This window comes from Carlito syrichta, unplaced genomic scaffold (assembly GCF_000164805.1).
Source record: "Carlito syrichta isolate Samal-C Ts95f unplaced genomic scaffold, Tarsius_syrichta-2.0.1 Scaffold316187, whole genome shotgun sequence".
Taxonomy (NCBI): domain Eukaryota; kingdom Metazoa; phylum Chordata; class Mammalia; order Primates; family Tarsiidae; genus Carlito; species Carlito syrichta.
The window spans coordinates 317,105-330,571 of record NW_007260283.1 but is presented as its reverse complement, the minus strand read 5'-3'; the positions used below and the strand labels follow the sequence as shown (position 1 = coordinate 330,571).

The following is a 13,467-nucleotide window of genomic DNA, read 5'->3' as shown; positions in this document are numbered from 1 at the left end:
TTAGATTTGCATAGATAGCCAGTTCAGAAGAAGTACTTCTGCTAACAATGGAGATTTTGATTTTAGAATTTTTCCCCTAAGTCTTTCTTTTGGATATGAAATAACAATGAACATTGTGATGGCTTTTATATGGAAAAATGTAAGTTCCATAAGCAAAGAGGGAGGGACACTCACCAGTAAGAGTTGATAATCTTGCAGAAAGCCAGCTCACAGCACATCTTCAGGTTGCTCTGATGGTCTATCAGTTCACTAGATGAACATTTGCTGGGATCCACTTCACAGTTCTCATCTGACTCATACAAAGCTTTGATGAACTCTCCTATTTGAAGAGGGAAGATGACAGGCAGAATAACTATAAATAGTGCCTTCCTGAATAGAATAAAAGGACTTGGGATTTCTGTCCTAAAATGTACAATGGGGAATTCCTTTCTCAGACCTGACACAGAGGGCACAAAAGATTTCCCATGATAGGTCATTACTTTGGAACCCAAGAGTTACCACATTCCACATATTATGTCTATTTTCCTTATCCTGGAAGTACAGTAACAGTAATCACCAGCACCATCATCACAGTATTTATAAAAGTAGTAACAATACTAATTTAAACAATGTAGTATTAACTGAAACCGTACAGATGGTTAATTAGCATGAACTGCTAAATATTTGTTATAGAGCTTGCTCTACCTGAGACTTTATTCTAGAAGAACAAATGGTACATAGAAAAAGTGGTATACAGGTGGTACACAGAAAAACTAAAGGCTGGAGAGTCACAGAGAGACCCTGCATTAACTGATTATAGCGCTTTGAAGTTACTTAACTAGTCTGAGCTCTGGCGATCTTGTTTGTAAAACAGTGTTAATAATACCCTCCTTGCAGAGTTGTGATGAGGATCAGAAATAATGCATTAAAAACATCCAATTGGTACCTGGTACTTAGTAGGGGCTCCATAAGAAACACATTGTTATAGATAAACCATGCAACTTTTAAATAATTTTTCATCAAATGAAATGACTATAATTAGTAAAAGGCTCTTAAAAATGCGCAAATTTTCACAAGACATGTATTCAATACGTTCTCTATGTCTCCTATGCTGTGTGCCTCCACAAATCTACTCCATTTAATGAGCACCTACACTTAAAACTAAGCAATCCATGTCAAATATTCCATGCAAAATTTGGCCAAACTCTAAATTTGTGTCTTAAATATCCTATTTAGTGACTTATTATCTTATATTTAGTAAGTTATATACATTCAAGGAAAATAATACTAATATTAATAAATGACATGAATATTAACAATAATTTTCTTATATTCATCAAAAAAAGAGCCCAAAAAATAACACCAGGGTCCAGAAACAAACAAATTCTCTGTGGTACCAGTCTAAATTTTTTTCCCTGATAATATATTTAAAATGCTCTAGATAAAATTATTTTTACTTTTGAAACAATAACCAATGTCTGGTAACACAGAATGTGTCATATTGAAGAGAAGCTTCTATTGATTTGTACCTAGAAGGTGCTTACTCAATCAAAATTATGAAGACAGATTCAAAACTCATTTAAGTTTTCTCTTGCCTTTGAAAAGAACCAGAGCCAAAGAGGGTGTGTATGAGGTCTCGCCAAGTTGTTTAAATGCTTAGTTTGTGCCCAGGATGTTCTATGGTATACTTTCTATATAAATAATTGACTTATTACTATCTAGCATCCAAATATCACATGTAGGACCAAGTCGACAGGTATAGACATATTACCGCGGAAAGGAATTTGCTTCCACCACCAAGGGTGGAAATTGGAAATCAGGACTTCTCAGGGACTTTTTTTTTTTATGCCTCGTAGGTAGTTATTTTCTGTGTGTCACAAGATACCAATAGGCAACCTGACTACTCAGAAAGGTAAAATGGGCTAACAGATGGAAGATTTAAGTCTACAGAATCTGTACAGAAAGATTAATGTGTTTTTTTTTTTTGTTTGTTTGTTTTGGGTTTTTTTTGAGTTGGAGTCTCACTCAGTGGCCCAGACTGGAGTGCAGTGGTACGCTCCTGGCCACCGCAGCTTCGACCTGCTGGGCTCTGGCGATCCTTCTTCCTCAGCCTTCCAAGTAGCTGGAACTACTGACGCGCACTACCACGCCTGGCTAATCTTTTGATTTATGTAGAGATGAGGTCTCACCAAGTTGCCCAGGTGGGTCTCAAACCCGTGGGCTCAGGCAATCCACTCATCTCAGCCTCCCAAAGCACGGGATTACAGGCTGAGCCACTGAGCCCAGCTGAAAGATTAATGTTTTAATCAGCATAAATAAAGACTGGCTAAGAAGCAGGTAGATACTGTACAAAATTACTGGCAACTTTAAAAATAAATTCTCTCTGAAAGTTCTTCAGGCAGTCTGGAAACAGCATCTATTTTTCTGTCCAAAGTGTATGATATACAGCAAACATTTAATGGGAAGAAGACAATACAATTCCTGTCCTGAAGTAGTTTACCAATGAATTCTATTCACGCTATTGGAAGCAACAGCCTTTTTCACTAAATTCACCTTTGCTAATGTATGCATCCATCCATCCATCCATCCATCCATCCATCCATCCATCCATCCATCCATCCATCCATCCATCCATCCATCCGAGTCAGGTCTTGCTCTGTTGGCCAGGATGGAGTGCAGTAGCACATTCATGGCTCACCACAGCCTTAGCCTCCTGGGCTCAGGTGATACTTCTACTTCAGTCTCTTGAGTAGCTGGGACTATAGGTATGCACTAACATGCCCAGCTAATTTTTTTATTTTTTTGTGGAGACAAGGTCACACTATGTTGCCCAGGCTGGTCTCGAACTCCTTTCACCTCAACCTCCCAAAGTGCTAGAATTACAGGCATGAACCACTGTGCCCAGCCTTTATTATAGAGATCTTTGAGGGGTTGCATGAATTTCTTCCCATGCTCACTGAATTAATTTTCATGACTCATTGAGTCAATCAGCTATTTAATCATTCACTGACCTATCAAGGACTTGTATCTGCTTTTCATTTTCATTTTGGAAATTATTTCATTCAGAAATCCTGTTAGGTACACTGAATTTTAGAATATGAATATCTGATTTTGAAGAAGTAGGCAGTCAACAAATATTCATCCTCATGCCCACAGAATGGAGAAAACTGTTTGAGGTGCTTCACTGTTGCCTTTTATAGGACAATACAAATTATTAAAGCAAACCATAAAATATAATTTATGACTGTATAAGCTCTTTATGTAAATGAGTCTAAACTTCTTGGTATATTTCCTAATGTCAAACTAAAGTATATGATTAGAGAAAAAAATTTGAAGATAAGCAGAAAGAGAAAAATTGACTTCTACAGAGTAGAAACTATTGTTACTATGGTGAATCTGTTTCATATAAACACAGTGGTCCTATTTCTTGACCATTCATTTTTTACCCCTTAGAACTTGGCTCCTTTCACGTGATACCAGTCTGAGCCACCACTAGTGATCTTCAAGTTGACAAATACAATATTCATTTTTTCTTTACTTTCCATAATTTCTAACTTTCCTGATATTCTGTCTCTATTGGTGTCTAGGACTCAGTATTCCTGGTTTTCTTTCTTTTTGCATCCCCTCTCTTGAACACTTCTCTGATTCTCCTTCATTCCATACCATAAACTCAGGTGTGCTGTAAGATCTGTCTTTGGGCTGGGCTCAGTGGCTCAGCCTGTAATTCTAGCACTTTGGGAGGCTGAGGTGAATGGATTGCCTGAGCCCATGAGTTCAAGACCAACCTGGACAACTTGGTGAGACCTTGTCTCTACAAGAAATCAGAATTTAGCCAGGCATGGTAGCACGCACCTGTAGTTCCAGTTACTTGGAAGGCTGGGGTGGAAGGACTGCCGGACCCCAGCAGTTCGACGCTGGGGTTGCTGTGAGCATGCCATTGCACTCCAGCCTGGGTGACAGAGTGAGACTCCAACTCAAAAAAAGTAAAAAAAATAGAAAGATCTGTCTTTGGTCCTATTTTCTTTTCTTCCTATTCTGGTAACCTCACTGTAAATTAGTCCCAAATTTCCAACAGCCAGCTAGACAGGTGTCCTGTCTAGCTCTCACACCTAAAACTCCTGAGATTTCTTACTGGAACCTCAAATTGAATGTGTATGGCATTTTCCCTCTTTCAAGTCTACTACTTCTGTGGTTTCTATTTCTGTTAAGGATTTCATCACCTTCCTAGGCCCTCAAAAAACCCAAAATTCTCTGAAATATTGGCTCCCTTCCCCACTTCCTGCAAACTGAAAAAACTGCCAAATCCTATCAGTTCAACCTTAATATATTTCATATCAGTCTTTTTCTCCATTATTAGTCACAGTGATTCTCCTCATTCAGAGTCTCATTATTTCTTGCCTTCCTTATTACAACGGCTTCTTAACTCATCTCTCTGCTTTCCATGGTTTTCTTCAGCAACCTGTCTTAATCAGTCTGTTAAATTAGTTCAACTGAAAACACTGTTCAAAATGTTCAGTGACTCTCCAAAGAGTACTGTAAAATCTAAATCCTCCCTTCTAGGCCTTCAAAGCGCTCAACAAATTGGTCCTAATTATTTTCTAATCTTTTTGTTGTTGCTCAGTTGTTTATTTCATTTTTTTTTTTTTCCGCTAAAAGGTTTTATTCCATACATGCCTGGTTCCCTCTCACCTCTATACCTCTTGTTCACGTGGTCCTTTTCCCTGTGCTAATCCCTATCACTGCCCTTGCTCAAAGTCTGTTTCTATATAACCACTTTTCTACCCTTCAAGCTACACATAAAACATAAACATGTTTTACACAGAAAGTTTTACGATCCTATCAGTCAGATTCTATTTTTGTAATTCGTTGGAAAAAAAAAAACACCCAGAGTTTTTCCTCTCTTTTTGGTATAGGGATAGTTCTAATCTTAACTCCTTATATTGTAAGTTCCTTGAGGGCAAAAATCTCCCCAATCATTCCACATACTTTTACTGTCTACTCTTGATAATCACATGTGATTACTGAGCACTGAAACTGAGGTTAGTGCAAATTGAAATGTGCGACGAATGTAATATAAACACTGAATTTCAAAGAGTTAGGATAAAAAAGTAAAATAATTAATAAACTTTACCAATTTTATATTGATTAGCTATTAAATAATATTTGGATCCACTGGGTTAAATAAAATTTATTAATTTCACCTGTTTCTCTTTACCTTTTTCATACTATAGAGTGTTAAAAACTTTAAAATTACTCAAAACAAGTAAAATTACTCACACGTGGTTAATATGAGGTCTCTATAGGACAGTGCTGTGCTATACTCTATGCAAGTAGTGAGGATATGAAGGTAAGAGGAACCACTATTTTCTTCAAGGAACTCACATCTGCTGTATCATGATGTACATCAAAGCGACCAGTACAGCTTTACTCTAGTGGTTAATGCATGCATTTAATGAGCAAATCTGGAACTGTGAGCGAGTAGCCTAGTCAGCAGGAACTGGTGATTGGGCAAAAATTAGTTGGGATAAAAATTCTAGAGAACTTGAATGCAGAAATTTGTGGGGAGTTGTGGGAACAGGCAAGAGTTTCTTCACTTTTCACTAGAGTTTTGCATGCATAATAATACTCTCAAGACTTAGGTGAGTTTGAGGAAAGTAGGCCACCTCAGGTGACACCCTGAGATGATGCCTACTGATATTATTGCATATACCAGAATCATGAACTCGGGGACCCAGGGAAAGCTATATATGCTGATGGGCTTTCTATTTCTGCACATATTGTATTAAACCAATTTGGTCCTCTACTATTGAGAGACTTCTTATAGTTGAAATGCAAACCACAACACTTTAGTCAGATAGAACTAGATAACATGCAGAATTTGAGCTCAATTTGTTGGTCTCATGAGGGAGACCAACAAATTGAAAGGGAAAGAAAAAAAATTTTCTTTTAAAATTGAAAGGGAAAGAAAAGAAAATTTCTTTCCTACCTAGTGCATCATGAAGATACTGCTGTCCCACCAACTTGAGGTATTCCTCAATGGATTTGGTGGCAATGGTGTTCTCTCTGAAGATCAAAACATCATGCTCTCCACAACGATCCACCTCAGACATCACCAAGTCGGTCAGAAAATCCTGGTAGAATAATGTTCAATCAGGCAGAAAGCAACTGAATAAATAATATACATTTAAAGAGACTAATGAAATATCAGACATCCTGGGAAAGCCTCTTTAAAGCTACCAGATTCATTTGGAAGGAAAAAAAACAGCAATCAGGATAAAATCTTAGGTGTATCTATTCCTAAGTTGAAGATTCCCTCAAAGACTTTCCACTGTACTTTTGATAAAGACCTCACTTCTGAATATAGCCTGCAAGTCTCTATATTTTCTGGTTTCTGCCTACCTTTCCAGTCTCTTCTTGTACCTTTCTCTTCGCATTCTGCTCCAGCCTTTAGGACTTTCTTTTTAGGTCCTTTAATACACCAAGCCCTTTCTAACACACAATACTCCATGCATCACAAAGCCTTTTTTCAGCAAATGCCATCTGAAGTTCTGCTCTGCTCCCATCCTTGCTCCTGCCCCTGCCGTCATGGGGTTAATTCCTGGGGCCCTTTGGATCTCTGTTCACAAATCATTCCTCAGTGAATCCTTTCTTGACCAAAACTGCCCTGAACCCCACTAGGTTGGTCCCTCTGCTCCACGCTCTCAGAGCACCATGTCTCTTTTTATCCTCTCAAGTTCTTACTGTAATCACACACACTTATTTCCATAGTTACTTAATACCTATTTTCACGAGAAAACTGTAATCTGATGAGGCCAAGGACAATGTCTATTTTTGTTCACCATACTATCTTCAGTACCTAACAGTCTGTGATATATATTAGGTGATGAATATATCTTAGTTACAAATTGGTCCACAGTATCAACATGGAATGTATGGAACTCAAAACTTTAACTCATTTTTGAAGCTGACTATGTATATATCTGTCAATCTATCTGCCCATCCATCCATCCAGAAGAAAGGCATAAGGAGAAATAAAATCCCGATGAAACAGCTGCTTCATTCCCCAACAGTCTAAAGAATTTGCTATAAAATTCAGTGTTTGTTGTTGTTCAGCTTGAAATGTGATAACATCATATATTTTGAATGTTACATATTTATTGGCTATTCCAAGGCCTCCAGACCCCCAAACAGAAGGAATATGCTGATTTACTTTTACTTTATTTTTTTAAAAGAGAGTCTCGCTCTGTTGCCTATACTGGAATGCAGTGGTACAATCATAGCTCACTTTAGTCTTGAACTCCTGGGCTCAAAGGACTACACCTTAGTCTCCTTAGCTCACCTTAGCCTCCTGAGTAGCTATGACTGTAGGCATACACCCTTATGCCTGGTTAAATTAAAAAAAAAATTTTTTTTTGTTTTGCAGAGATGGGGTCTCATTATGTTGTTCAGGATGATCTTGAACTCCTGGCCTCAAGCAATCTTTCTGCTTCAGTCTCCTAAAGTGCTAGGATTAGAGACTTGAGCTACCATGCCAGGCCTACTTTTACTTTAAAATTAAGCATTTTAAACGTTAATAGAACTTACTCTGGGGCAGCTCACAGTAAAAAAGAGCTGCAGACTTAGAAAGTACAATTAAACATAGACTAAGGAACAAGAGAAAACTTGTGGGTGATGGTAACATTCAGTATCTTGATTATGGTGGTGGTTTCAATGGATGTATAATCTGTCTAAACGTTTCCACTTTAAATGCATGTAATTTATTATACCTAAATTTTGTACAGATCAACACAGTCATTAAATAATCTTATGTCTATCCCAAACCTTGAGCAATTGAAAAGTAAAAAAAAAATACCCATACAACTACAAAGATGAGACTCAAAATTTTAATAGCAACTTACTCAATACTCTCAAGCTATTTTTATGACAGAAAACTCAAGATTATCATCAGTAAATTCAATCACAAAAACTATAATCAATAGAAAGGCAGTAAGGTAAGGGACTAAGTATTAACTATATATAGATACATTCTGATTTCTGTCAAGAAATCTTTAGAGCACTTTATTTTACTCTTTGGTTCTAAATAAATTCTGCTGGCTGTGAACTTCTCTGGATCTGAAATATAATTTTACCATGACCAGTTTGCATGTAATATAATAGAGATTCAGCTTAGTTAGGTAAATAGGCCTCATAGGAGACTCTAGCGATTGGTTGTTGTTCTTCCTACAACAACCGTATTTCTCTTTTTTAATCTTCCTGAATTTTTACTTCTGTCCAGGACAAAAGGAGATAAGTCCATCATGAAATAGCTAGCAACTATATAGTAACCCTTGGTATTTTTACTCCAAATACAGGTTTTAATCCCATGAGGACTCTTGCTTCTACCTAGCATGCTTCTGGAATACCTCCTCTGTGCCTAGAGGATATAGTCATCAGTTAATCTTAAACAATATATAGTGAGGAAGAAAACTGCCATACAACATCCTATACTAAAAATAAAGAATCCTGGACATGCTGGTGGGGTTATCATCCCAATCCTACCATTTATTTTTGTCATATAACAAAGAGCTGGCTATGGTATTTATCTTTCATGCAAATAGACTTTAAATCGATATTTGTTGGTCTCTCCATTTACTTCTTTAATTTTAAAATCCCTGTGTTTTCTGGATCTAAGAATTGCTAATGAATTTTCTTCTTAACTATTTTTCTTCTTGTTTGACCAATAACAAAGCACATTTCTCTAATTTGGATCTCTACAGTGTCCATATCTTCATTTCTTTGTAAAAGGTAGGGAAGAGACTTCAGGTAATGCAACATCCCTTTTCCACTTACCTTGGCCCTGCCAGTACTTTGAAGAATGTGCACTAAGGCACAAGCCAGCTCCTCTTTATTTCTCACGCTAATTACTGGCTCAAGAACAGAACACAGCATGGTGTAGTTGCTGGTGACAAATTCTGCAAATTCTTTGTATTGCTCCATAGGCAGAATGGTGATAGTTTGGAAACGTGATTTAATCCGAATAGAAGGTCCTCCTGTTTTTCCTTTGTTGGGTGTAGGTGTACTTACTGGATACCACTTTTCTATAAATTGGCGACCAGTCACACTGGCAGTGGGGATGTTAACTAGCCCTACATAATTATTTTTGTCCTTCTTTTTCTTTTTTTCCACATCTTTATAAATGTGAACTGTGATACTGTGAAGAGGTGGAAGGCTGAAGAATTCAAAATGTTCACCCCAGAAAATATTATCTGCTTTGGTCTTGCTGGTTGTACGAGCAAATAGGGTATCATCAAGGCACAGTTCACAGAAATATTTCTTTTTAGGGGCAAGGTCCTTGGCTTCGATGATCCATAAACGAAGAACATTTTCGGCTCTTCTGCAGTTGTCCTGTAAAGGGGTAACAAAGTTGAATTTGAGAGCTGACATCACAAAGAAAATATTTTCTTCTCAATGTAGGTGATGCTGATTATGTAACTCTATTAAGTGGAGTCAACAAATGAAAGAGATTGCTATCTCATTGTTTAGGACAACAGCCAGCTCTAAACAAGAAAGCATCAGAATCTTAAAGAACTACATATATTCTATTTTACTTGGGTTAAGAAAATATCATCTTGTAATGTTTTCATATAGCCAGCCTAGTGGCAACTGGACTAGTTTCTGCAAATAAAAAAAAGACATAATAAGTTCAGAAGTTTGTGCTCTAGTCTCTTTTTTATCTTGTACAGGCGTCTGACTTGGGCAAGTCACTTAACTTTTCTGAGTCTTCTTATCCACACCAGTAAGACCATAATAATATCTACAATAAGATTATTTTTAGCTTAAAATGACACAACATACAAATGTGCTTTAAAACTCTAAAGCTCTATAAAAATGAATTGCTTAAAAAGTTATGCCTTTTTTAGACACTCAAAGGTACTATTACCTTATTAGGTTGAACTGTCCTGCGAAGGTTTTCCATCCACTTGTCTCTCTCAGAAGCAGAATTACAGCTGAAGCATTTACTTCCACTTAAGTAGGTCACCTTCAACATAAAGATTAGAGATAAAGAAAAGGAAACAGAGGATTTGGGGGCTCTATCTTCCTAGTTTTATCATTTAAAAGTTAAAATTATGCTATGAACCCAAATCATATTACATGACATTTAAATGATCTTTGTTATTTTTGTGATATCAATTTACATCTGTTTACATTTGTTTTTTGCTTAGGGAACATCCACATTCAATTCCAGGTTTGAGAATAAAGGGCATTTTAAGTTCAGCTAAGTAACCTAAAACTGGCCTATGGTTCAGAAAAATCTAAATTAAAGACCTTTTAGGTAACAACTTAAGTTACCTGCCAATGAATATGCTCAATTCTGAGTGAGTTAATAAAAAATAACTGAAAAGGGAAGAAAGTTTTCAAAACAGCTTATCAGATTTCTTGAGACTACCTTCACTATAATATTACAGAAAACGAAATTGAGAAGTTACCACTATTGAATTACTATCTTTGGAACCCATTTTTCCTCCACCAGGCAACCAGCCTATTGATTTCCAGTTATTATTAGGTTAGCATGACCACCATTATCACAGTCCTTTCAAATGAAGCATGCTGGTACATGCCTAGCACTTAACACTGGGCTTGGCACACGGCCTATTGAAATGAGTTCTAAAAATATGGAAAAGTTCAAGTGATTTTTATAAAAAAGAACACTAATAAACAACCTGCCCAAATTGCTGAAGTATGCCTACATATGACCTCAATCTCAGGTCATAACTTAGTGAATCAGATCAGATCATACGCTCTGAGCAATATGGCAGCTACTAGCCTCTTGTGGCTAGTCCACATTAAGATGTGCTGTAAGTGTAAAATACCAGATTAGTGTAAAATATCAGATTTTGAAGATTCAGCATAAAAAAATTTAAACTATCTCATTGATGATTTTTATATTAGTTGTTGAAATAATATTTGGGCTAAATAAAATTGAAAATTACATAAGCACCTTGTATCATATTTCTTTTGGAAATATTCTTTGGAATTCTTTTAGATAAAGCTGGTCCATAACAATAGTAATCAAACCACTTTCAACTTCCGCAACATTTAGCACAGGAGTAGTCACCAGTCACTAAGTTTTTAATTAATCAAGTCCTAACCCTAAACATTATAAATATGCAGAAATAAATAAATAAATATAGTTTTCAAACTTAACTTGTAAATGAGAAATTACCTTATAAAAATCATAGTTGGCAATTTGTTTTTCAAGAAATCTAGGTGCCTGCAATGTGCCAGGGACTGAGCTATGGAGGACTGGGAACAGAGGCCCACAAAAGTAAGTAAGACACGGTCCTAGATCTTGAACTTCTTGTGTTGTAGTTAGAAAAAATTATGGTTTGAGTCAATTTCCTCAAAAACAAAAAACAAAACCATTGAAATTGGTAGCTGGTCAGGCACAGTGACTCAAGCCTGTAATCCCAGCATTTTGGGAGGCCAAAGTAAGGGGATTGCCTGGGTCCACGGGTTCAAGAACAGCCTGGGCAACTTGGCAAGACCTCATCTCTATAATAAAAATCAAAAAAAATTAGCCGGGCGTGGTTGCACGTTCCTGTAGTTCTGGCTACTTGGAATGCTGAGGCGGAAAGATCACCTGAGTCCAGCAGGTCAACCCTGGGGTGGCTGTGAGCGTGCCACTGCACTCCAGCCTGGACAACGGAGTAAGACTCCAACTTGAAAAAAAAAATTGGTAGCTTAGAGTTTCAGGAGAAAAATAATAACATAATGAGTGACACCCTTATTAATACTGAAAAATAAGCCTATTAATTTAATAACTAATTGTTAGTATAGTCATGTGACCTGACAATGCTGAGAATGTACTAAGAATCCAATTTTTTTTTGGAAACAGGGTCTTACTCTGTTACCCAGGCTGGAGTGCAATGGCACAATCCTGGCTTGCTGCAGTCTTGACCTTCTGGGCTCAAGTGATCCTCCTGTCTGGGCCTCCTGAGTAACTAGGACTACAGGCATATACCACCATTCCCAACTAATGTTTTATTTTTTGTAGAGATGAGGTCTCACTATGTTGCTCAGGCTGGTCTCGTCTCCTGGGTGCAGGCAATTCTCCTGACTCAGCCTCCCAAAGTGCTGGGATTCAAGGTATAAACCACTAGGCCCAGGCAGAATCCAATGTTTTAGGAAAGAATACAAGACCCCCCCCCCAAAAAAAAAAAATTATGAAGCTATCATTAATAATTTTCACTACAGACCAGCCTGGGCAACTTGGCGAGACCTTATCTCTACAATAAATCAAAAAATTAGCTGGGCGTGGTAGTGCGCGCCTGTAGTTCCAGCTACTTGGAAGGCTGAGACAGAAGGATCGCCGGAGCCCAGTAGGTCGAGGCTGCAGTGGCCGAGAGTAGTGCACTCCAGCCTGGGTAACATAGTGAGACTCCAACTCAAAAAACAAACAAACAAACAAATAAACAAACAATAAATCAAAAATTAGTCGGGCATGGTAGCGTGCCTGCTAGTTCCAGCTACTTGGAAGGCTGAGGAGGAAGGAGAGTTGGAGGCCAGCAGTCGATGCTGTGCACTCCAGCCTGAGTGAAAGAGTGAAACTCCAACTAAAAATAATAATAATAATAACAATAATTTTCCCTACAAATGTAATTAGATTAATATATTTCCAACTAATTCCCTGTAAGTAGGTAATTTTCAGCAACTGAAAACCAGTTAAGATAATCAAATCATCAATACCAAAGTAATAAAATCACAAATTACTGGACAAAAAATCTACTTCTTATTTAACTACTCTTCCTTCTTACACACTTATTTTACCTCGAAGCAGAAGTCTTGTCCAAGAATGCTACTATGGAGTGGTTTCACTGATATGGGCTCCCCTCTACCAAGATCCAAACATTCCACTGCACTGCACGGGCTCAGCAAGGATTCATGAGAACGTGACTCTTTTAGTTTAGGCAGCCCACGAGACCTAAAAGTAGAGAAAAATATTTAAGGTAGTGCAACCTTGGCCAACAAGAAAATGAAGGTCTAATGCAATGGACGCTAACAACAAAAGTACAAATGCCTAAGGGAATAAATAAACGAGGAACAAATTAAAAGTTAATATAATAACAGTAATAGTAATCATATTCATGTGGCAAATATAAACTACATATATGTATGTGAGTATACACAAACTTTTTTCAACAAAGTATAAAAAACATTCTAAAATTCTATGGTCTCAAGGGAAAACAACGCTCCACTGTAGATGTTGTTTTTTATCCTAATTTCTCCCTTGGAAGACTCAGAAATATATCCAGTTCAGGGTTACTTTATATTTTCTTTTTTAAGCAAAGGTATTGTTAAAAGAGAAATTGTAGCCGGGCTCGGTGGCTCAGCCTGTAATCCCGCGCCTTTGGGAGGCTGAGGTGAGTGGATTGCCTGAGCCCGCGGGTTCGAGACCCGGATGGGCAGTGAGACCTCATCTCTACAATAAATCAAAAAAAATTAGCCCGG

At 37.4% G+C, this 13,467-nt stretch overlaps 1 protein-coding gene across 3 annotated transcripts in view; it reads right to left on the bottom strand.

Annotated features, from left to right (window-relative positions):
- RASAL2 (RAS protein activator like 2) overlaps positions 1-13,467 on the bottom strand; it is a 362,379-nt gene that overhangs the window by 33,662 nt on the left and 315,250 nt on the right. For all 3 annotated transcript variants that reach the window (XM_021706868.1, XM_008073803.1, XM_021706869.1), the window contains 5 exons: positions 12,787-12,940; positions 9,899-9,997; positions 8,809-9,363; positions 5,966-6,110; positions 175-319 (listed from right to left, as the gene is read on the bottom strand). In XM_021706868.1, coding sequence (XP_021562543.1) covers positions 175-319; positions 5,966-6,110; positions 8,809-9,363; positions 9,899-9,997; positions 12,787-12,940 — 1,098 coding nt within the window. The remainder of the gene's footprint in view (positions 1-174; positions 320-5,965; positions 6,111-8,808; positions 9,364-9,898; positions 9,998-12,786; positions 12,941-13,467) is intronic.